The sequence below is a fragment of the Saccopteryx bilineata genome, chromosome 2, assembly GCF_036850765.1.
Source record: "Saccopteryx bilineata isolate mSacBil1 chromosome 2, mSacBil1_pri_phased_curated, whole genome shotgun sequence".
NCBI lineage: Eukaryota > Metazoa > Chordata > Mammalia > Chiroptera > Emballonuridae > Saccopteryx > Saccopteryx bilineata.
In genome coordinates, this window is record NC_089491.1 from 260,958,670 (window position 1) to 260,984,624 (window position 25,955).

The following is a 25,955-nucleotide window of genomic DNA, read 5'->3' on the forward strand; positions in this document are numbered from 1 at the left end:
GTCAATTGGTAAACGCCTTTTTTATAATGGCCAGTGAGGGCTTTAAAACAATTGTTTCTAAATACCTAATGGTATATTTCAAACTGCAAATCAAGATCAATCTTGCTTAAGACAGGTCGTTGCTGGTTGTTGCTGTCTCTCTTACTTTCTTTTTTTATTTTTTCCCGTTTTGTTGCTATCTTTCTGAGCAGAACGCTTCCTTCCCTCGGTGCATCTCGACCTCTGCCCCCTGCTTCTTACACACAGAATTTGAAACTGAAATTTCAGTGACTGGACCAGTCAGAGGCATGAGTAATGAAATATTTGAATTAGCAGTGAAAGAATAGCTAATTTCTAGAAGATTTGCTGAAAAATCATCCTTAAACATGACATAAAAAAAAAAAAATCATGAGCCCCAGTGACAGGAGGGGATAAATACACCAAAGAGAATGTTTTATGTTAAAATAAAAAAAAACCTTGGATTCATAAAGTTTTAAATTTACTCCATATATACTACATAGCAGCTTGAAGTAACCTTTTATTTTAAACTTTGCTTTATTGACTGCTTTGAATTATGAAATCAAGACTCCTTATAACTTTATAAAAATAATTATCAATTTGATGATCATCTTTGACAATGTTAAAATATCCCAACCATACACATATCTAAAATAATCAGAAAACTTGAGCAAACCTTTGTCTTTTTTAATAGTTCAACATCTAGGAATGATATAAAACTTTTAGAACCTTCTAAAACAGCCACGTATTCCAAGACTTCTAGACCAACGAACTTCTTTGACCAAGCAGGCACAGGTGCTGGCACCGAAGGGTCCCAGAAGTGTCTTCCGTCTGGCAGCAAGAACACTTACCTCATCAGGAGGGCTGCAGGCACAAGTTCAGGGAGAAGACCAGCTCCCCAGGACTGCCAAGCCAGACCCCAGCACCCCCGCAGGCCCCCCTTAGTGAGCCGTGCACTCCTATCACAGAGTCTGCGGCAAGTTCCACCTGTGTGAAGTCCTTCTCAGCCATGTCATTCTAAATCAAGTGTGAGTTGCGAGGATATACAAGTTTACAAGGAATAGGTTTGAGACAGAAAGGTTCTGAGGTTACCTTTCCAATTCATTTTTTTTTTTTTTTTTGTATTTTTCTGAAGTTGGAAATGGGGAGGCAGTCAGACTCCCGCATGTGCCCGACTGGGATCCACCCGGCATGCCCACCAGGGGGTGATGCTCTGCCCATCTGGGGCGTTGCTCTGTTGCGATCAGAGCCATTCTAGCACCTGAGGCAGAGGCCATGGAGCCATCCTCAGCGCCCGGGCCAACTTTGCTCCAATGGAGCCTTGGCTGCGGGAGGGGAAGAGAGAGACAGAGAGGAAGGAGAGGGGGAGGAGGGAGAAGCAGATGGGTGCTTTTCCTGTGTGCCCTGGCTGGGAATCGAACCCGGGACTCCTGCACGCCAGGCCGACACTCTACCACTGAGCCAACCGGCCAGGGTCTCCAATTCATATTTCTTAGAAGCACTTTCTAAATTTCTTTCTAAGAGATGAACCTTGCCTTCCAATCAGAGCAAAAATTATGCTTTTTCATTGAGATGCGAATCGGTGAAGTTACTGTGATGCTCAACCCAGACCCTAAAGGGGTCCGTGTGCCTTCTGCACAGGGACCACAGGAGGCCTTTTACTCTGTCCAGTAGAGACACAGACTCAGAGATTTCTAAACTCTACGTGCTCAGCATGCAAAGTCATGGGGACAAGAACAGTGACAGTGGCACCTACCGTGCCTGGGAGGACACCCACTGTAGGAACAGCTGCTTTTCTGTCTTGGGGTGTTTTTTTAAACAGAACTTAATTACTATTTAAAATCAAGAATCCATGTAAACAGTACTCCCCTCCTCCTTATTGGAAACAGCAGACAGTGAAATATGTGCGTTAATTTAAACTCTGATGGTTGAGATGGACAGTGACCCTCCAAATTTATTTCCCAAAGTAACTCCTATGAAATAAAACTCTTTTAGTAATTATCTTTCCAACTCTCAAAACAGAATTTCATTTAACAAGTAATCTTTCCCGGTGAACACAGCACACACAAAAGTACACAAAGGTAAAACCAAAAATTTGGAACCACTACAAATATCAAGGACAGGATGCAGATAATTATGATGTCAAGTTATGTATATTGTTAGTAGTTTTAACTTAGGAATGTACAATATAATTGCACTAAGAACAGGACAAGTAAGTGGACTTTTAAAATTATTGTTATTATTTTTAGTCTGACAGCATGGAGGACTTCACTGGGAAACACGCTGGTTCTTATGAGCCAGCATTTATTTCGGGCGTGAGACGGGCATGGAACTGGTCAGGGGAAACCATGGGGAAAGGACTCTACCAGTCTCAGGCAAACAGTCTTTACCCTCCAATGTCATTTTCATAGGACAACCCACCCAGTGCAAAATCATTCACTCATGACAGAGAAACGACAACATAAAAGTCCAATATACACAAGTAACCCATGTTGACACATTCATTCTTTTTGCAATAAAATTCATTTTAAATTATACTAAAAGGTAAAATCAAGTTCCCTTCCTGTACACAGCCATTGCCAATGTTTTTCTGAGGTCAGGCAGAAGAACCAGGATTACTGTGTCACACACCACGGCTCACTGTCAAAACCCAACAGACGCACCCCCAAACGTGCATGTGCACCCACACACGTGAAAGTGCTGTTTGTTTACTTGAAGGTTTCTGAAAATCGTTATTGCCCTGAAATTGAAAACCCCACTGCCTCTCCTGCAGAATCACCGTAAATTTTTCCAATGGTCTGCCGTTGAACACCATCGTGAGTGACTCCTGTGTCCTCTGAGGGCCGCCCCCTCCGATCCCGTGGACGGAGAGCTCCCTGTTGGAGGCAAACCCGTACCTGGGGGTGTGGCACCCACAGTAAGAGCCCAAGTGCAACCTTCTCAGACAGTATCTCCAACTTCCAACCCCAGGACAACAAGAAGTCGGTTCTGAAGGACACAGAAGAGACACAAGGTTGATCTCCCATCCCCCAGCAGATTGGAGCAAAGATGTAGAAAGTCAGCAGTGACTGTTTATAGATAAAATACGGCAACACTGGGACGATCTGGTACCCAACACTGCGGACAGTTAAATGCCATCTTGGCAAGTCGAAGATATGTTTGATATCAGACATAAAAATTAAAGTAATAAGTAGGAATTATCTCAAGTCCTAGGTTCATAGATACCAAAATAAGTGTGTAGCCAAGAAAAAAACTTTCTTTTCTTCAGTAGTTTTGAGTGTGAACCAATGTGATGGCGGCCAGGGCACTCCGGAGGGGAGGGAGGCTGACCCCACGCCTGAGGACGGTCACGAATCCTAGCAGGAGCATCCCGGCTTGCTGGGTCTTCCCCGCGATGGAAGAACCCGGGAGATGAGCGAATCCATCCTCTAGTCCCCATCCTTCTCCGAAAGGCTCCATGTCAAGGGCCCAAAACCCCTGGTACGAGCTTCCTCGAGGCACCGTCTTCCCCAGGACCCGCTCATCCTGGGCGTCAGAGGCCGTTGCTGTTTCTGTGACAAAGGGGTGGCTTTGAGAGCTCAACGACGCCCGCGCGAGACTTGTTGAGGAACTTGGGAGCTCGTCGCAACAACCGCTGGGCCTCCGTGAACGTTTCTGTCAACTCTTTCTTCCACTGCACAAACTCCGGATCGCTCTACATGGGAACACATGGAGAAGTTGTGACAGCTTCACCACGGTGCCAGCAGCTGTGGGTGCCGCTGGCAGCGACCGGTGTCCCTGGAGGCCCCCAATGAAAGCACACTCTATATTCCTGCCCCCGGGGACAGTGCTGGCTGGTGGGTCCTACACGAACATTCCCCCCCGCCCCCGTCTCCTTGTCGGGGAGGAAGGGCCATTCGAGCCCTTCCCCACTGACAACACTGCCTTCAGTTTCTTTCGAGATGATCTTTGAGCTCTGATTCCTAAAATGACTCAAGTCTATAAAATAGCAGATGAGGAGATTTGACGATTTTAATACTTTCAAATTTTTATACTTACTATTGGTTATCTCTCTGAAAGCCCCCTCCCTCACTAACGCACACACACCAGTGCCCCAGTAGATAAGTATTCAGGAATTCAATTTGGGCCACAATAGAACTTTGGGGAGAGAAACATGGTACTTCCCCTCTGATGGTCACTTTGGTATCGTACGTTTATTTTAAATACACCAACCTCAAACTCAAAAGCACACTGAAAGGTCTGGAGTAACAAATAAAACTATAGGGCCCTATAAGTATCAGACAGAGTTTCCAGATAGGGTAGTCAAATTACTTCACACTTCCTCTTCATATGTTTTAACATTTGCATCTTGAGAGATAATTATATTTTCTGGAAACCTTGTACCTTAGGGCTTTCTTTCTACACTTGATCTTAGCCAAAAGGCTGAGAAGCAACAGGGCTTTCTAGTTTGTAAGTGACAAAGCACGGACTGAGTAAATGTTTTATAATGAAGCAGCCATCTTTTCTGAAGATAGACAAATAGAAAAGATTGATCTAAATTCCACATATAAGAAAATAATAAAAACTCACCTCACATTGCAGGACAAATTGCTTTCCTCCTTTTATCCTCAACAAAATACACTTTTTGTCTTTAATCTGAGTTTCTTCCACAGACAAGATCTGTTCCATTGTCAGTAAATTTTGCTGATTATAAAAATAAAAATCAGACATTACTTCCAATCACTCATGATTTCTTAAGTTAAATTAATAAATAATACCAAAAAACTACCAACTTAGGAAAAGTACACATGCAAAACAAAGTTTGCCCTTTTTCTTTCTTTGGCGATATTCTGGAAGATGGGGACAGATGGCCACAAAGGAACACACACAAATGTTCAAGGGATAACATCTCAAAAAAAAAAAAAAAAAAAAAAAAAAAAACTGCAAGGAAAGGAACGTCTCTACAAGGTCGAAGGGCAAAGCTGCTCCCTCCACCAGAACTGGGTTTTGCGTGATGATGAATCACAGACTCTCTGTACCCCAAACTCATCTCGATTCCAGCAGCACAGCCAGGAGCGAACAAGAAACACTGCACGTGACGTGCAGGAGCCGCAAGTGTGCGGCCGGACAGTATGCACACGTCTGCTAACATTATTCTGGTAACATCAAAATGCTGTTGTAAGTACAGGTGACATCCTTAAAGGACTGTCATGCTAGGTCTATAGCACAATTTCTTAAGGTGAATGTTATAAGGGCCGTGAGTACCTTAGCATTTTATGTTTTTAGGGATAAATATTCCAGGAATCCTAAATGAAAAACAACACCATCATGAATGCCCATGTCTGTTTTTTCCTTATCGATACCTACGGGTCTGCCCGTGCATGTTATGTAGCTTCTCAAATAAAATGTTAAATGCTGACTCTTTTAATTGTATCTGATTTTAAACAAAGGGAGATTTTTAAAAAGTTTAGTTTTCAAATATCCTGAAAAGTGGGACAGTTTCCTTTTAATGTGCACAGCAGTGACTTAAAACACTGTATACCCAGCGCCACTCATTACCTGGAATTATGTATAATAAAAATAATAATGATAAATTATATATGAATTATAACTCAGGTACCGAGTGCATATATTTCTGTATATTACATTACATATTGTATAATATTGTATGTTATGTTACACAATACTTACCAGCATCTGAGTTATAATTCAGGAGCCCTGCCCCCACAAAGGGTCTTAACAACTGTAAGTCAGATCCTAGGTGCATAATTTTTAGAAAATGTCTTCTATGTCATTAGTAATAGTGAGAAGATCTTGTCTGTTTATAAAGAATGTGGTAAGATGGAATAGCAATCACTCATCATTAAACAGCAACTTCACCAACACGGGTTTAAAACCACATTCCAAAGTCAAATAAACAAGAACTGAGCTTCCTTCTTCCACCCTGCTGACCACCAGAGAACTGACAGGCAGTATTCCGGTATCTCCAACACATCAATTATGGTTTCACCACTGGAGCAATGACCTGCTTACCTGGTCCCCAGTGACTGACCATTCCCTCCCCAAGAGCAGAGAGCCCCAGGCTCCTCACACAGCAGGTGCTTAATAAACGCTGCCTGACTTACTGACAGGGGACAGTGTGGATTGAAAATATCTTCTATCTTGTATGGAATCCACTTACAAGTTTCCGACAAGGTGGAGACAAAAGAAAGTATGGTTTGGTGACTCTGCCTCGGTACCAAGCACTGCTTACCTCATTTCATTTGTCCCCAATGAGGGAAGGCCAGCTATATAATGAAGACACTGAACACCCAGGCAGACCTGTCAGAACCACTCTTCTCAACTGTCTAGCTGTGTGGTAGGCACCAGACCTTGCTTTTCTAAGATCTGGTTTCCTCTGAATAAAATACTAGCTGGACCCCCAAAGTTTCTACACATTAAATGAAGGGGATTTTTTGTATTTTTCTGAAGTTGGAAACTGGGAGGCAGTCAGACAGACTCCCGCATGCGCCTAACCAGGATCCACCAGGCACGCCCGCCAGGAGGCAATGCTCTGCCCATCTGGGGCGTTGCTCTGTTGTGACCAGAGCCATTCTAGCGCCTGAGGCAGAGGCCATGGAACCATCCTCAGCGCCCGGGCCAACTTTGCTCCAATGGAGCCTTGGCTGCGGGAGGGGAAGAGAGAGACAGAGAGGAAGGAGAGGGGAAGAGGTGGAGAAGCAGATGGGCGCTTCTCCTGTGTGCCCTGGCCGGGAATTGAACCCGGGACTCCTGCATGCCAGGCCGACGCTCTACCACTAAGCCAACCGGCCAGGGCTAAATGAGTTTTTTAAACAGCATATCATTGAAGGTGAATATGCAAAAAAAATATATAGTAGCTGTTATGATTTCTTTCTCTCCCATTTTACAGATGAGGAAACTGAGGCACAAAGCATCAGTGTAATGTGCTCCAAGCCCCAGAGTCACCAAGCAACAGATTTAAATGCCTCTATTTGATTTCAAAGTCCTAGGTTTGTTTTTTTTTTCGGATTTATCCGACCGATCTCCAGCCTTCTTCAAACTTATTTGCTTTGGACCTCACTGAATAGCACAGTCTATTTCCAGATATGACAACATCCTTCCTTGACTCAGAAATCTAAAAGTTACAGTCTGAACATGAAAATCTCAAGCATACAAGTTAAAATAGATACACAGAACTTCGGAGGCTATTGTACAAAACATGCCAACAGTAGGAAATAATTATCTGACATTCAACGTCATGACAGTAAGTGCTCGGTAACGAGCGTTAGACTTACACGGGACTCGCCCTCGCCTCTCCATTCAAGTCTGTTTGGAAAGAGGTAAAAATATCGCCGCTGCCACTGAGTCAGAAACGGGTTTCCCAGTTTCAGCATGTACCCATGCATAATACAGTCTTTTCCCAGAGCGTAATCTGAGGAACAGAAAATCACTCCAAGTTAAATACGGCCCAGAACAGAATGTCTATATTAGTCTTGGCGGGGGGGGGGGGGGGGGGGGGGGAGAATTACACATTTTCTGGAAAAAAAATAAATTTCTAGCAATATACAACATTACAAAAATCAGTTTTTTTAATTAAATTTATTGGGGTAATTAATACTAGTTAATAAAATCATACAGATTTCAAGTGTAGAATTCGGCACTTGAAATGATATGTCACCTGTATACTGCATTGTTTATGACCCACAATCAAATTTCTTCCATCACCATATGTTTGACCCCATTTACCTTTTACTTCCTCCCCCACCCCCTTTCCCTCTGGTAACTACCATACTGGTGTCTCTGCCTGTGAGGTTTTATTTGTCTTGTCTGTTCATTTGTTGCAGAAATCATTTCAGTCTTTAAATACATGGGTTTTTAAAGACTGGAGGTTTTTTCAGCTTTCTCTCTACTGACATTAAATAGTTGCTTCTCAATTTCTGATAAATTCTTTTTTTTTATTATTTAATCATTTTAGAGAGGAGAGACAGAGAGAGACAGAGAGGAGAGAGAGACAGGGGGGAGGAGCTGGAAGCATCAACTCCCATATGTGCCTTGACCAGGCAAGCCCAGGGTTTCGAACCGGCGACCTCAGCATTTCCAGGTTGACGCTTTATCCACTGCGCCACCACAGGTCAGGCCTGATAAATTCTTGATGGTCATTTATTGCTATGAAGGGCAAAAGTTTGTTCTGAAACTGTTTTTCCATTATATAAAATGAGAATTGAAGAATGTAGGCGGTAACTGAATTCAAGCTATTCCCAAAGTATTTTTGCCTCTATGTGGGCCTGGGGCTCTCCCTTTAACCTACCTCCTATTTTATAAATAATAACGGAGTGGGAATGTTCATGTCTACTAGGCCAGAGTAATGCAAGGATCAAAACGGTTTATTCCCTGACTTAAGGTTATATTTGTTTCTCACATATACGGTTAGATAGAGTCCAAGCTAATTCACACTCATGTCACGTCCTGATTAACTTTCTACAGGGAAGTATTGACTCTTTAAAAAAAAAAATGGTTCATTTTAAGTGGCTTGCTTTGCCTTCATTAAAAGCTTGGGTGACTGTGCTAAAGTCATTCCTTCACTCTCATTCATTCAATCAACAATATCAAGTGAACATCAAAGTGCTGAGCATGTTCTAGGCACTGTGGACTCAGCAGAGAACAAGAGGCAAAACTCCTCGCCTTCAGGGAGCTTACTTCCAGTGGGAGATTCAGATGGTAAACATATAAACGATATCCACATTGTGTCACGTGGCAGGAAAAGAACCAGAGAGGGACAGAACCAGGGAAGGGCAGCAGAGATGCATGCGGTGAGCTTCCTGGAGGTGTCGTTTTAATGGAAAAGTGCCTGCATTCCTAAAATCTATTCAAAGTCTAAGTCTTCCATTTTTACTTCAGAGATCTACACGCCTAGCCCTAAACGATTTTGTTCTGTGAAGGTAACTTCTGAGATCTTCAATCAAGACCTAGTTATGCCCAAAGTCCTTACTTACACATGAAGATAAATTCATTAAGTTGTCAGGTGTTCTAATAATAGGTCTAATTAAAAGGAAACACTTCAGCAAAGTCACTGAGGAATATCTTTTTTTTCTGAGGCTAATTTATCAAGATTCTGGTGAAATCATGGCCCTCCCTGGAGCAAATTACCATTGATAGAATTGCATCAATTCTGCGTAAAATCTGCTACAGCTAGCACGGTCCTGAGTGATCTCAGCGGACCATTTCTCTATGGAACAGCTTAGAAATAAAGCCACTCTCCCTGGGGAATGGGGGTAAGCACAGTTACAGGGCTGGACTACTCCCCTGTTGCGCTCGGGGAACTACTACGTAATGGGTGATTCATCTCAGACCAAGGATAGTTTTCTCAGTAGATGATAAATGCTACTGGGAAATCATGGACAAGACAAATAAAGCCTCATCAAGATGCCCCCGCCCCCAAGGATCTTATTCATAGAGTTACACTGTTTTAGGTCATTGTATTACACAAACTTAACCTCAAAAGGTTTTTGCTGAAAGGTAAAACAAAATGGTATCTTACCATAATCATCAACCACAATGATTTCAAATATCCAAAAGCCATAAAATCTTAGAAAAATCAAAGAGTGACAATATTTGGTGACTCAAGAATGATTGCTCTAGACTATTTAATAATGATGTTGCCTGACCAGGCAGTGGCGCAGTGGATAGAGCATCGACCTGGGACACAGAGGACCCAGATTCAAAACCCCAAGGTCGCCAGCTTGAGCACAGGTTTGTCTGGCTTGGGTGCAGGCTCACCAGCTTGCGCGTGGGGTTGCTGGCTTGAGCGTGAGATCATAGACATGACCTCATGGTCACCAGCTAGAGCCCAAAGATTGCTGGCTTGAAGCCCAAGGTCGCTGGCTTGAGCCCAAGGTTGCTGGCTTGAGCAAAGGGTCACTGGCTTGGCTGGAGCCCCCTGGTCAAGGCACATATGAGAAAACAATCAATGAACAATTAAGGTGCCGCAACAAAAAAAATGATGCTTCTCATCTTTCTCCCTTCCTGTCTGTCTCTCTTTTTTTTAAAAAAAATGCTCTATGTTATGTGTTCTATTTTGAAAAGCCTAAGAGGACACACAAATATTATAAATAAAAATACAATCTGTAATATAAATGTATATATATATGTATATCTCTTGACAAGTAATATGAAATGCTAAGTTCCTCACCAGGAACAGCTGTATACTTTGTAGGGCCAGGCAAAAAAATGAAAATGCAGGCCTTATTCAAAAATTAAGAATGCCATGATGGTGACAGTAGAGCATTCAACAGAGTGGGCTATACAGGTCCCATACCCATGACACTAGTCCTGTGCCAGACAGTGTTATACTCACTCTTAAAGGAAAAACTTCCCAAGTAACCCCCATATTCCTAAGAAGACACACTAACCATACTGCTGATTATCTCCACACATTTTAATTTATATGCTGACTAGAGACTTTGAAATGTTATACTGAATTTTTTTCAAGCCAGATAAAATTAAAACAATTTATGGCATTTCCCCCTCTCCATTAGAAAGCACTCTGTGACCCAAAGACTTCTTCAGCTTTATAAGAAATTTTGAAAATTAAGTGCATTAGGAATATCTTGAGAAACATTAGCTACTTCACCTTCTTCGTGGCCAAGTTGCTTATTTTTAGCTCTCTTCCTGGCCTCGATCTTATCCGTGTCTGCGTTCACCGCGTCATATATGGTTTCGGCTACTTCCTGCTGCCAGCGTTCTGAGATCACCAACGGGAAGTTCTTGTAGAGTTCTTGGTCGCAATCAAGAAGCTTATTATTTTAAGAAATCAAGATATTTATGAGTGACCATACATTCAAAGGCAGCAGATAGAAAAGTATCATAACTATGTAGGAACATAACCCAATGATGGCATATAGTCATTTAGAACCTACTACTTATTGTGACAAATCACCGCTAATGCCAACCAAGCCACCAAGCACCAGGAGTCACAGACGGTTATGCCTGATGACCACTTCTTTCTCACTCCTGAATCAGTTCAATTCACTCTAATTTTATCTTCATTACATTTTTGCAGATGAAAGCTAACATATATAAGATTTTATTTGAAGTACTAAAAGGTGTTGACAACAATATAAAATTTCAGTTACGGTGAGGACACTTCATTTACATCGGAAAATAGTTTTTAGAAACAATAAAAGGGAGAAGCCAGGAGAGTTTTCTTTTTATTAAAAAAAAAAAATTACTGATTGATTTTAGAGAGAGAGGGGAAGGGAAGGAAGGGGGAGGAGAGGGAGAGGAGAGTGAGGGGAGAGAGAGGGAGGGGGAGAGAGGGAGAGAAACACTGATTTGTTGCTCCACCCATTCATGCACTCATTGGTTGGATCTTGTATGTCCCTGACCAGGGATCAAACCCACAACCTTGGTGTACTGGGATGACACTTTAACCAACTGAACTACCCTGCCAGGGCCAGTCAGAAAAAATTTTTAACCACCTTCAATTAATCTGAAAAGTGAAGAAAATAAAACCAAAGCGAGGCTGAATTTATCATTCATTCCATGAACCTCCCAGCTAATCCAAATGTAGCAGTATTGTCAAATGTATAAGCATAAAGCCCAAACTACATGGAGAGTGTAAGCAACTTAGCCTTTAACCCTTGGAGTAGTGAGTTTTTTCATGCTTGCTGACTCCTGGGAGTGAGTTTTTTCAGTTCCAGTTTTATTAACTTAAAATTATGTTTGTTTGATAACCAATTTATGGAAACAAGATGAACACACATTTGCCCTTTTTTTTAATGTTGCCTTATACATGTACGATCGTACTCTAGATGGTCAGGAGGAGGCACGAGGACGTACATGAACGTTCGTACTACTCAGGGTTAAGAGGAGCTATAATAAAAATTACTCTTAATGGTTGTGTTTCTCTTCCAAACTCTCACTCAGACTTCTCCATTCCTCTCCCTAAGACCGCACTCTGAAAATAAGAAAATAGTTCTACGCGCTGGAGTGACAGTTTTGTGACAGAAAGGCCAGTGATCCTCCTGAGAGAAACCAACATGTGTCCTTCAAAAGCACAGGTCCCTCTATAAACCTGGTCTGCCTGCGGGACAAGCACAGATGGTCTGCGGCCTGAGACGAGTCCACTCAACGATTTCTCGACTTGATGATGGTGTGAAAGTGAGAGTCATTCAGTAAAAACTGAGTTTCAAATTTTGAATTCTGATCTTTTCCAGGGCTAGGGACACGCAGTACAATACTCTTGCGTAATGCCAGGCCGCAGCAGCGAGGTGAGTTTGCCCAACTGCAGGCTGACGGATGTGTGCGGAGCACAGCGGAGGAGGGCGAGGCCACGCCTGACACTCAGCAGGTCGGCTGTGTTAGACGCACTTTCAATTTACAGTATTTTCCACTTACCACGGGGTTTACTGGGCTGTAACCCCATCGTAAGTCGAGGGGAATCTGTACTGAATAGAGACTATGACAGGCATGTCATTTAGGAGAGAAAGCAAGGGGAGGCACTGCCCACAAGCGCTAAGCAGACAGTGGAACATCGAAGGACGTACATCCGGGTCCCAACCCGGGATGCTGTCCACCTGCCCCCACCTCTCTCCCTGACCTACCTACCACCACCACAACAACTTTCTGGTGTTAAGATCACTTTGATTCAGGGAGCCTCTCAGTTTTCTTCTGACATCCAAACCAGGCCCAGAGCTGAAAACTCTGGCTGCCCTGGGTGTGAACATTGGAGGTATGTGTGTGCGTGAGCGTGTGTAAGCATGTGAGTGCATGTGCTGGGGTGGCAGAGCACCAAGGCTGGAAGAGCACCCTGAGGTCAGGGACACTGGGACTGCTGCTTAAGAGCCTGGGAGAGTTAGAGCACTCCTTCCCAAAGCAGTTCTTCTGAGACTACAGCTGTTTTACGCACAAAACTGTTCCCCCTCCTATAACTCAGAACGCCTTGATCTATGTGACCTGCCCTCCACTCCTACAGGAACTAAAACTAAGATTTATATTTATCTGTGAGCTTATTTTGGTAAAGAAGACAATTATTTGGGTTGCTTTCTAAAGACAGAGACTAGACAGTTTCTTAAAATGCAGATTCCCCAGCCGGACAAGGACATCCTCAGGCCACCGGGCTCCTAGCTTCCAGCCACAGGCCACTTCCTGTTGCAAATGTGCTTGTCAGGAAGAACCCAAACCACAGCGACAGGAGCTGCTAGTGTGCACACCAGTAACACGCCGAGAGGCTTAACGGGTTGTGCCATTTATACTCAGGGAATCTTGGCAGTGAAACCAGTCGCTTTCCAGGGAAGAGACGCAAAGCTCACGAAGTTACCTAACTGGCCCCAGTCCACTTGGCTAGTAGATGCAGACCGAGCCCAGTCTGTCAGACTCCGAAGCCCAGTTACATAATTAAAGTAGGAGAATCTCTTTATAACATCAAAAGTGTTCGTGGGCTCCCACATCATAGTCATTTTATTTTTAGCACCCTAGACAGAGGGCAGGGTATCTGATGACATCATTCTGCTGTGACAGCACTAAGCCTTTTAAATAGCTTTGTAGATGGATTGTTCCCCAAAGCACTACTGTGGACCGGTACTTGCACACCTGAATCGTCATGTCTGTCAAGGACATGAAAGATGCCTAGTCGGGGGCACCGGGTCACGCGGCTGTCACCCAGGAGAGCCGCTTTTCCAGACCCCAAAAGAAGTGGCCTTGACCTTCTCCACACCCCCTTTCCCTACCCTCCCACTCCTGGGAAGCTGGTCCTGTGCAGCTCAGCCCCTCCTCTCCTGACACCGACTGTCACTCGCGTCCCCCGCTGCTCTCATGGGCTGCTCTCCTCTCCAGAAGTCTTCACATCTTCCTCCAGCCCTCACTACCCTTGACGGACCCATGTCCTGCTTGGTTCTAGTTCTGTGCATCTCTAGCTGCAGCTCCTGCTCGGCCCTGGCATTTCACCTGTCAGATCTACACCCCTCAGGAGTGTGTGTGTTAGCAGTGCCGCAGCCTTCTGGAGTCGGGACTACTTGGAAGCAAAAATCGGGGGGCTTGGATAAGCAGGGCATCAATTCAGGCAGCTGAGAGGAGACCGGGAGCAGCTGGGAAGAGGTGGGGAGATCCCGGGGAAAGCGGTGAGAAGTGGGGGCAGATGAGAGCTTGACATGTTCTGAGACACTTTGACTTGGCATTCCAAAGAGGGTGATTTTCTCTCATGACTCACCCTCTGTAATTATATCGTGTCTACTTGGGGAAAGAATGATCTGAATAAAAGTTTGAAAAATGCAGAGGGGTGCATTTAAAAAAACAGTGATTATTTGACTTTTGATTGACAAACACAACATGATTCATGCCGGTCGCTCCTTTCAGCCTGACACAGAGAGCTCTGAATACTTAGCAGAATTAAGGTGACTGGCTCTTGATCACAGAAGTATGGTTGCTTTTACAAGGTGGTTTTTTTCCTGCTTCCTATACATTCAAGTTTCATGTCAATCACAAATATATCCAAATCAGTAAAAAAAACCTCACCATTTTGCAGTTTCTCAACTATAAAGTTATTAGCTCCCATAGCTTTCTGAGTTTCTAACTAATTTAGGTCCTTGACTCCTACATTCTTCAAATGTGTAGATGTTCATTTGTAAGTTAGATCCCACCAATGGGCCAATACTAAAACAATCACAAAGTTTGATCTCTAATAAAATTTAAAAATCCTCCTACCCCCTAAAACCACTGAAAGCCAACATCATACGTGTACCTTGATGCCTTTGGTGTCCTCTTCATCGAATGAGCCGATGTCAAAGGCGTCAGCAGCGTTGACTTCTCCCCGGGGAGGGATCAAGGGTGGAGGGTACTGGAAGACCCAAAGAAGGAAGGAAGGGTGTCGGTTACCAGACGACCTCATGGCCCCGTCCCAATCCACCGCTCCACACAGAACAAAGTGTGCCGTCTCCACACGCCACACTCTCTGCAGACCTGACGTCAAGCTCACACAAAGCTCATTCCAGGTTACAGATAAGCTTCTGCACTGAATGGCCCCAAAGGAAGACCACAGACGAATTTAAGGAAAAAAAAAAAAGACTCATGTCCAAAGTTTTAAATAACTGTTACATGTAATGAAGGCTCAAGACAGCACAGGCTCCCAGCGCAACTTTAAAGAAGCACATTTTCTCGGGTTATGGAGGGCTTTGGAATACAGCAGGAGAGGGCACTCCCCACCCACAAAGGTCCGAGACCGACGCTCACTGAGCCAATGGCGGACTCCCATGCTAATCAGGAAGGACAAACAGCCCACTCCACTATTTCTCCAGTTTCAGTTCACACAAAAATGAGTTCAAAGCTGATTATCAACATTAAAAAAACCCAAACCTTTAATTTAGAGTATTTTCCTGTATCAATGAGAATATAAAAATATCTTTTTTTTTAAGATTTATATATATATTTTGGGGGGGGAGAAAAAGAGAGAGAGAGAGAGAGAGGCAGCCATTAGTGGTCCCCTAGGAGCCAGCCAGCCAGCCATACTTGGACAAAAGAGCAGGAAAGGTGCTATGGACGGGAAGCCGGTGGGGGGACCTCGGGGACAGAACCAGGAAGCAGAGACAGAGAGCACGAGGGTGCCCAGGGAGGGTCCCACGGGGAGCACCTTTTGTAAGTAGACATGCTGCCAGTCAATGCCTTTGAAGAAGCCGTGCTCCTTGACTTCCTGCGCTCTGTGGAAGACAGGGGCACAACAGGGTGAGTGTGCATCAGGGAACCCACGAAATATTTTGTGAAAACTGTCTATTATGAACACAGAGGAACAACTATTTCCAGTTCCTTAAGAAAGCAAGTAAAAAAAAAATACTCCTTTCACAGCAACACAGGAAACACGGTGATGTTTAGAAATGTTGCATGCCAAAGGTAGAAATATGATCCCACATGATAACTTATTTGGAACATTTAATCTAGTTTGGGAGAACCGAGGAGTTTTCTTTCATACATCATATATTTATTATTTTCTGTAATCATGAGAACAAATTTAAATAACAATTAAATTCAAGACCTATACATGAGAGAGATTTATAGCAATGCCTCCACGTCACAAGAGATACATGACAGAAATACAAAGCACCAAATATTTCATCAGAAGCAGACAAGAAATCTAAAAGAATCATGCGGCCGACCCACTTTATAAATAGAGGAAACAAGTTTTCCTGAGGGGCATTGCTAAAGCTCGATTTACACAGGACAGGAAAAGCACACACGCTGGGTAAAGCCTGCATCAGGAATGTGTGTCCCTGATGTCCCACACAATGGTTTTTCCCCAGCCCCGGCCCAGGGTCCTCCACCTGTCCATGTCGCAGAGCCCCAGGGCTGGCTCTCAGCCCTCGTCCTCTACAATCGCTCTCTGGGTGATGTCACCCTGCCCAGGCCTTGAATTAAGTGCCCTGTAATTAAAGATAATTCCCAAATCTGTGTCCCAAATGCTGGCCTTTGTCCTGCGCTGAAGGCGGCCCACGTAGCTAGGTGCCCACTCTGTATCTCCACTGAGAGGAGGCTCAAGGTCCAAGCGGAACTCCTGGTGTTCCTGTCCACACTCTGCCATCTTAGGACCGCAAGCCAGGATCACCCTCACCACCACTCTTCTCTTGCGTCCTCCCCACAGCTCTTCCTCAGCCTGTTCTGGGCCTGACGGCTTCTTCCCACCTCGGATCCCCAATGCCATGCTCAGTAGGGGCAGTGGGGTCTGAACATAGAGGATATGCTAATGGTCCTGCACTGTGTGTGGCCCTAGAGTGTAAATACGACTTCTTCATTTGTAACTTCTGAAGTCAGCTTATGTGCAAAAGCATGCAGCCTGACAATGATGATAGAATAGGGAGTCAACAATGCCAACCTGAGGATGTAAAAATCAAAATTAACAGTGACAAAAGCTAATCAGTGGAGAGAAGAGGACAATGAAAGACATGAATGCCAAAACCACTATATAGTGGGGACCCAGAGACACTGTTTATAATTGATGCCACAAGACACAACTGGGTAAGCATGTGATCTGAAGCTGCAAAGGTTAAGCAAAAGAGGAACCAAAAATAGTTCTTCATTATTTTGAGAGGGTGGTAGAAAGGAAAGGCTCTGTAAAAAGTAACGAGTAAGCTAAATATCTACTATAGAAGAAACTAATAAATTTAAGGAAATATGCATAGCACACATTATTTAGCTATCTATATAACATACATACAATACATAGATATAATATGTATACATACACATATGCTGCTCTAAAATGCACACATATATGTGCCATACACACATATAACATGATTAAAAGCTGTTTTTATATAAAGCAAGCCTGAGGGAGGGGAGAAATAAGGGAAAGGTCTGTTTTAAAGTCCTCTATAAGCTCTCCAGGTATTCCTGGGGGCTTTCCTGTTTTTCTTCGGGTGGTGGGGAGTTGTGGGGGCAGGAAGGGGACGGAAACTACATATAAGATGACAGTTAGTCAGTTATACATCAGAGAAAACACGTGAGAACCTGATCAGAATAGTAAACTGCCATAATTACAGATACAATCATTACTAAAAGTTAACCAAATGATGTATAAAACACCAGAATTCATCTCCACCACCTCTACGATTGATGTTTAAAGTCAAAAAGTGAGTGGCTTCTTCAACTTGTTAATGACCAAACCCATGGGACAGTATACATACTTCCCATGTGATCTTTTACCTCCCTGGAATCAAAATGGAAGATTTTTACAGAACAGAAATGATTTTCGATATATTAAAATGATGAATTAAGAAATTAAAAAACGAAAAAGAAACAAGGAAACAAAGAAAGGACTGATTTGCTTTCTGGTAAAGGTTCCGACGGCAGAAACACCAGCCTACCCGCCTCCGTGACAGCCAAGCCGCTTACTAACTTCTCGCTGGAGCAGACCCTCCAGGAGGGACTTCAGTTCCGGGGAGAAGGTGTCTGGAAGTTCCACATTCTTGGGGGGAAAGAGACACAATCTCAAAAGTGCCGTCATGGAAATGGTGCCTTCACACCCAACCAGATTCGAAGACCATTTTTTTGGATCAGAATGGTTTTAAACATTACAGATTCATCCTCATTGAATTATTTCCTCTAAAGAAACATAATTCGGTTACAAAGCCAATCTCCAGGCTGGGCCCAGGAGAGAGAGAATCAGAAGCTCTCTTCCCCTCTCTGCATCTCTGTAACCTTCCCTTCTGTTTGATTTCTTTAGTTTTGTTCCTGATTTTCTACATCTTTTTCTTACTAGTTGTTAGCAAATCTTGGTCTTTTGCTTTAGCATCTATTTTCATTATTTCTTCTTCTTTTTTGAGGTTCTTCTAGAGACTATGTCTGCACTGAGTTATTTTGAGACAGCAAAATTTTGCATTGGTTGTAATAGAAACATGAAACTGAATAAAAAGTGAGTTTTTAATCTCCTTACCACGGTGAGTGTCATCCGGTCTATTTCATGCTTATCTTTGGTTTTATGTTGTCTGAAAGGGCTGTGACTGCAGAAATAAAGGACAGTCTATTACAACATGGTATCAGCTAACTTAGCACATATCATTGATGAATAAGTATTGTGTCCTGTCACTGTTCATTCAAAGCTATAGAAATACAAAAGTCATCACATTGATCATTTCCAGAGGAAAGCACTGGTGATCAGCTATGTTAAGTCCAGAAAAAGCAAGGCTTATGCTTATTTGAACTACCTGCTGCCCTCATCAATAAAGTCCTAAAATATATTTTAGCAAATATATTCCAATCAATGTGGTAAAATATCATTAAAAATAATTAGTCAACAGGTAGTCATGAAAATGAAAATCATTTATGCAATATTTGTCACATTAGTGTTTGAGATCATTTCTATACAATTTTTTTTTTTAGAAAAATGGTTATTAGTCCCTCAAACAACCCAAGGAACTGCAGTCAAACCAAAGCATCACCAAGGTGAACACACCTCCCTCCAAAAGCCAGCCATTTTAAGCCATGCATTCCTTTGATGGTAACAGAGATAAACTAGCCCTCGGGTCTCCAGACTTCTGAGCCTGCCTACTCATTTTTACTTACGGGTCCCCCAGTTTGAACAGTCAGAAAACCTGTGTTCAAGCTGTCACCTGGCAGTATACTGGTGGTGAGCCAGTCACGTAAACCTTCAGCATCGATTTCTTCCTCTGTAGACGGGTAAATGCCTCATACCTTACACACGTGGTAGGTAAAGGGAACAACCAAAATAATCTATGCTGGTAGTGCAGACAACGGCAGTAAACAGTAGGCAGTTACTGCAGAAGTGCTCTGTGACATGAATAAAGGTGAATCTTACTTTCCAAAATGAATGTCTGCTTGACACCCTCTGTAGAACAAATTATTCTTACTCCTTACCATGTTTTAACTCTATGGAGAAGCTGGCTTTTAAAGGAAATCTTAGCATTAAGAGAGACTACTTAACATGCAAATTAGAAAAACATGGCCTTTATTTATTTATATGAAAATGAAAGATGAAATCGATATATAATATATAATTAATATGCATTTTTATATTGTAATTTATTTTATTTTATAATAAGTATTTAAACAATTAAGTTTTCTTATAGTAAAACATGCTTGTAAAATTACTAATCCTTTGGATTTATTTTTAAGGCATAGGTAACAAAACCTGAGTTGGGCTATTTTGTAAGATATTTCAAAGTTAACTCTATAAAAGGGATTAGAATGTTGAACACACAAATCAAAGGAATTTAGGAAAAAAACCCTAAAATTCCACTTATATTTGCTCTACCACTTACTGCAACCAATCGGCCATCCTACTGAACTGATTAAGTTACTCAATGACTCAACTCTTAACGAGACTGTAACACTTCAAAGTATTTATTATCTTAAGTATTTTAATTTTCATTTTGTACAAGAGAGGGCACTCTCACTCTTTATTTTCCCTTTTATCATGCAATGAAACACAAAGTAATTTCCACCTCTTGAAAGCACTAATTTGAAAAAGAAATCTAAACAAGAACTGGTACCAAGCAAACATACACTAATCTTTGAAATCGATCTTGATTGGAAATAGTCTTTTACCCTGATTGTGTCCCAAGACAAAACGGTACAATTACTGCATTTGAAAACCGAATAGGGTATAACAGCAAACAATACTGAGTTGTTCTTCACAAGAAAATATAATGTTAAAAAACAACAACAGCATCACTCTTTTACACAAAATATACAGAACAGATATTAACACATTCACGGTTCAAGAGAAAAGGAATAGAAGCTTATTATTACAATCTTACTAAAATCTCGGTTTCTCTGTTTGACACAGCTGTTTCCACAAAGTCCCTGAACGTGTACAAAGGGACTGTGTGACCTCTGCGTTTCTGTGGCCGCGTCTGACGTGGCTCCTGCGCGCAATGCCAGAAAGACCCCACTCCTGCTCTTGACCCCAAGGACTGGCCTGCATCTGGCGCCGGAAGGACAGGGCTGGGTCCTGACACTGGCGGAGAAGGACCGCTGTGTTCTGACAGCAATGCTCTGTACAAAATTTAAAAAGTCTTTCGTGAGACTGGCGGGAGGCTGGAGTCAGGGGCTGCGAGTGCCAAAAACATTTCCAGCACATGGGCCCGATCACTACGGATCCCGTGTTATAAATATAGCTCTTTCCATGGCCGACTCAAGAAGAAATGATCGGAAGTGTGTTTCAGCCTTTCATTTCTATGCTGTGGGGCTGAGAAAGTTTGGATTTTCAAGTGCAAATCCTGAGGCACATCTGTTTCCAATGCACTCTTGATTATTCTTTGTGAACAAAACCAAAGACTCGGTTTCTATTTTGGAAAATGTTAAAGAAAACCTCCACTGGTAATAATCGCCACTTGGCACGAGGCACGTGGTGCTCACAGAGCCTGTGTGATCACAGCTGCTTCCCGATGCAGCCACAGGCCTGTCAACAGCTTCCCAGGCGAGCCAAGCTCTCCCGATGGCACATGCGACACTCTGACCGCACCAGGGGATGTTATGGGAACACAGCTCGAACGGGCAGTGGTCAGATGTGGCTTTTGAATAACAGAGAGAGTGGGGGAGCTGCAAAGTTCCCCCAAACGAGTTGGGAAATCGTTCAAACTTTGACAAATGATGGAAACACACACGCGCGCATCATCACAACTGATTAAAAACCCTTACATCAAACATTAATTTTAGAATACCAGAATGTCTGCATGTTACATGCATTTTGAACCTAAGCCAATAGCTGCCAAAATATTTATAAACATTCCTTTTTTTCTCCACATGGAACAGACTTACCAACCTCGGGCAAAGCTCAACTTCCCCCAGACCACCACCTGGGCTCTCTCCCTGAGTATGACACCTTTGAAGATAAACAATCAATGGTGATCCTGGCATGTTGGCTCAGTGGTAGAGCGTTGGCCCAGCATGTAGATGTCCTGGATTTGATTCCCGTCCGGGCACACAGGAGAAGTACCCATGAGCTTCTTCACCCCTCTCCCTCTTTCTTTCTCTCTCTCTCTCTCTCTCTCTTCCCCTCCTGCAGCCATGGCTTCATTGGAGCAAGTTGGCCTCAGGCGCTGAGGATGGCTCCATGGCCTCTGCCTCAGGCTCTAAGAAGAGTTTGGTTGCTGAGCAATGGAGCAATGCCCCAGATGGGCAGAGCATCGCTCCCTGTGGGCTTGCAGGGTGAATCCTGGTCAGGGCACATGTGGGAGTCTATCTCTCTGCCTCCCTCTGACTGAATGAATTAAAAAAAAAATCAGTGGTGACAAGCTTGAGGTCAGGCTACTGTCCCATCAGGTCATTCCCTGAAGAGACATCTGAAACCCAGACTCAGGACCATGATTGAGGAGCAGACTAAGGACCCACATATTGCAGGGTGGCCACATCTTCATATGTGGGTGCTCTCACGCATCTGAGAGGCCTCTTAAGTGCATACAGTGATCCCCACCCAAACACAGGCCTCAGAGTGGCTCAGTCCATCACTGGGAGTCCCGGGACGCAGACACATTCTCAGGCCTGGAAACTTTCTCGTGTCCAGGTTCCTTTCCCTCCTGCCCCAAGTTGGTCTTCCAGGGCATCAAGAAAAATCTGGGTGTGCTGAGAAGTGTTGCAGCAAAAGCTGTGGGACACATGGTCCATGTGGGAAGTGCTCAACCACAGAAAACAGAACAAAAAAGACCCCTGGTGACCATGGCTGAACTTGACTGCACAGATGTCGGAGGAGGGAAGTACTCCAGAGCAGCTTCTCAGCCTCGGCGCTGTTAGCCTTTTGGGCTGGTGTCTTTGTTGGGGCAGCGGGGGCTGTCTGGGCATCAGCAGCATCCCTGGCCTCTGCCCACTAGGTGCCAGGAGTAGCCCCTCCCCAAAATGCCTCCAGGCACTGCCAAGCCCCCGCGGGTTGAGGGCAAGCACTGGGTAGTGGCTGGCCTGGCGTCTGCCCTGTGAGAGCCCAGCTTGCAGAGGGACAGGCTGCTGCCCGGCCAGGGCTCCGGTGCTCGCCCCGGCCTCCTGCTCTGCTTGTTTCGGTGTCTTATGGCCCTCATGCTCGGGTTCCCCTCTCTGGTGTATGAAAGCTGGATAGGATGCTCTAGACATGTTTTCGAGGTTTTCCCACTTGCCACCTTGTGAGGAACAGGTGACAGTATCTGCTCGTTTCCAGCTGAGGTAAGGAGGGCCCCTGGGCACAGCCCCTGCACAACAAAGGGCCCTCAGTCAACATCAGCTTCATGAGAACCACTGACATTTACAACCACTGATTCTGGTCATGGTATCATCATTCCCCCAACTACCCTGAATCAAAACAACCAGCACCATCCCAAATTTCTTCCACATCCAGGCATCCATCCAAAAAACAAAACAAAACAAAAACAAAAATCACTGTCGCACTGTGGACTCTAACGACAACATCATTAAGGCACCTGCCTCTTTTCTGGTCCCAGTACCGAGTGCCAGCCCAAGCGCTCCCTGACTTTTGTCTGGTTCTTACCCATGTCTCCTGTCCCTGTCCCTCCAACACTCCGTTCTGCTGCCTGGTCCTCGTACTGAACAACAGCCCTGTGTCCCTCCTTGGCTCCAAGGCCTTTAGCCTCTGGGCCCCCAGAACAAAGCCCTGACTCCACAGCAGGAATTCTAGGCTCCCCCAGGGCCTGACCCAATCCTTTTGACCTCCTCTCTCAGCACGTCTGCCCCTCCTGACAAAGAGCTGACCCATCACTCACAGGTCACCAGTGGGAAAGGCAACCTGCTCCATGTTGTCCCCACCCCAGAGAAAACATGTCTATTCCCACCACAGGTCTTCCTGCTGCCACCCATCCTTCAAAGCCTGCTCTGCGTATCTCCTGCACGAAGTCAGCCCTACTCCCTGCACCCCGTCAGAACGGGCAACCCCCTTCTGTGCTGCCCCCACATACCGCCGCACCCGTGCACACCAGCCCAGCTCATGTGGCTCGCAATCCTGTGTGCAAATCTACCTGCTCCCTGCAGGTTCCGTAGGGACCGCGTGCGGCTTCTGTCCTCCCGTTCCTCTCTCTTTCCTTTCCTCTCTTCCTTTCCCCAAAGCGTCAAGCACAGTCTTGCATGTGAAAGGTACTAAATAAATACTTACCAAATTTAATTTAAGTCAATTAAGTCAAAATATATTTCCCTACTCTTTGGTTTCAGCGCCATATCCTTTCCTGTGAATGGCTTTTGAGCAATCGAATGGCATTAGGTCATACATCCTAGTGAGGAAGTCATCAAATCTGATCCATTCTGCACTGGGAAGATTCTTTCCATTTCAAGCTCAATCAAGGGCCACCCAACAGTGTCAGGGAGCTTGTCTCTGTGAGGTGGGACCCACCTTTATTGGGCAGCTCAAACACTTGAAAGGACATTCTTGTGTCAAGCTGAAACCCTTTCCATCCTTAAAAAGCCTACCCTCTGGAGCTATACAGCATGACTTCCGCCCCATCAGTAAGATGGGCATTCCAAGAGCTGAAGCCAATCATATGGCTCCCCTAAAGACTACACCCAGCTCCTTATGAGCCATGATTTCTAGCTCCTTCTCCCCTCTCGTCATCCACCCCATCCCATCCTCATGACCAACCTCTGGATGCCTTCCTGTCAGCCAAGACTCCGCTCAATAGGAGCCATACTGAATGTAATTTTGCACCATGCCTGATCAAGGGCTTTGCAAATGAATGAATACCTTCCAATTCAGCACTCCGAATTTGAATGATGGCCAAATAAGACTGAATTCACCTTGTTAACCACAAATCACAATGCTAGCTTCTACAGAGTTATTAAACCAAACACTCGGAATAATACTGCTATGCCAGATCATCCCTCATTTATATGCATGGACATTATGATAAACAAAATAACAACATTAAACAAAAATAAAAACATGCACAAAGTCCTAATCGCAAGCCTTTTGCAGGTTTTCTCAAATCGTTATACTACAGACTTTTGAATCTTGAATTAACGCGATCAACAGCTGCACTGCTTTGCAGCTTTTTACCATCTTGAACTTCTAAGCGTAGATGCTGCATCTCTAACTTGATCTCCAATGGAGACCCAGGCAAAGACCCTGGCAAGTGTGCACGCACTCATTGGGCGCGGTGGCTCAGCCAGGCTGGAAAAATGTCTCTTGTGGAAGTGGCTTCCTCTGGCTGGCCTTGCAGGAGCTCTCTAATTAGGTCAGCTTGTCTGATGACATGAATTAAGGCCATCCAGGCTCCACAAATACAATAATTCAATTCAGGACCAACAAGACCTGACTCTCTAAGCGGTAATACAATTTTAGTTCCCAGCGAGCAGGGTGAGCAGAGAACAGCCGGATTGTCAGAGCCCTGAGGAAGCAGCAGGGGAGCTCAGAGCCCAGCGGGTGAGGAGTGGAGCCCAGCCTCCCTCCAGAGCGCTCTCACTGTGATAACCAGGTGCAGCACGCTCAGGGAGGCTTCCCAGGGAAAAACTGAGGAGTTTAGCAAAACACCAGCCTTGTATGTTCATGAGAGAAACATTAGAGGGAAGATCTTGACCAGGAAATTTTAACATAAAGCACTTTTTGTCTCTTTGTGCGTGAAGAATAATAAAAACCATATTTTGAAAACTGAAGCTCCCTATTAAAATAGGCTAAACATTCTTAAAATGAATGGAAATGCTAACAGTTTTTAAACGTTCAATACGAGAACATATTTTGAGAGTATTGTCATCATCTCATCCTTCCTCTTGGTTTCACTATTTTCAGTATTTTAGGACAAAGGGTCAACTATAACACAAATCCATTAAAAACACAAAATTACACAATTGCATTTTTGTGTGTTAAAAACAAATTGATTTCAGCAGGATTACAAATAAATGCACACTTCACGATGGCTTCATTTCTGGTCTTCACCTACTTCTGTAACCCTCAAAATGTCCCGAGCTCCAAAGCCAATCATGAGAAATTTCTAGGAAAAAAAAATCCTACCTTATTCAGCTACCCACATTTTAAGATAACACTTATTCTCAAATAAAGCATATCAATGAGAATATTTCAAAGTAGTCTTTTTTTTTTCATTTAAAAATTTTTTTCAAAGCAGTCTGATTTTAGATATAAGTATGTCGTGATTCCTACATGGTATGGAACAAAAACACCATACCATAAGCTTCTGTCCATAATCTTATGAGAATAAAGCTGTCACTTTAACGGGGCAGAAAGAGCCACAGTCATCGTTTAGATTAGCATGTGGCTTAAAGATTACTGTGTGAGCCAAGCCGCATTAGGGCCTAATGAAGTCTAAGTCGTGCCTGTGACCCAGCCCACGCCCTGTCACTCACCCCCGCAGCAGCTTGAACAGCATGCAGCCCAAGGAGAACCAGTCGGCACTGCTGTCGTACGCCGTCCCCTTCTGCAGCACCTCGGGGGCCATGTACCCGTGGGTACCACTAGGGAGAAGAGAGGGGCGTGCGTTATCCGAGTGCAGCCACCTTATAACATATTAACAGCTCATCACGAGGTTCGGGCATCGCTCATTAAATGGCAGCAACTG

General features: G+C 44.0%; 1 protein-coding gene across 1 annotated transcript in view; it reads right to left on the bottom strand.

Annotated features, from left to right (window-relative positions):
* Positions 1 to 1,925: 1,925 nt before the first annotated feature.
* Positions 1,926 to 25,955, bottom strand: part of GRK3 (G protein-coupled receptor kinase 3) — a 107,751-nt gene continuing 83,721 nt past the window's right edge. Inside the window, exons 13-21 of the mRNA XM_066260274.1 lie at positions 25,744 to 25,851; positions 18,392 to 18,458; positions 17,823 to 17,923; positions 15,599 to 15,665; positions 14,714 to 14,809; positions 10,607 to 10,769; positions 7,272 to 7,408; positions 4,567 to 4,680; positions 1,926 to 3,691 (exon numbers count right to left, since the gene is read on the bottom strand). Coding sequence (XP_066116371.1) covers positions 3,530 to 3,691; positions 4,567 to 4,680; positions 7,272 to 7,408; positions 10,607 to 10,769; positions 14,714 to 14,809; positions 15,599 to 15,665; positions 17,823 to 17,923; positions 18,392 to 18,458; positions 25,744 to 25,851 — 1,015 coding nt within the window. The 3' untranslated portion in view covers positions 1,926 to 3,529. The remainder of the gene's footprint in view (positions 3,692 to 4,566; positions 4,681 to 7,271; positions 7,409 to 10,606; positions 10,770 to 14,713; positions 14,810 to 15,598; positions 15,666 to 17,822; positions 17,924 to 18,391; positions 18,459 to 25,743; positions 25,852 to 25,955) is intronic.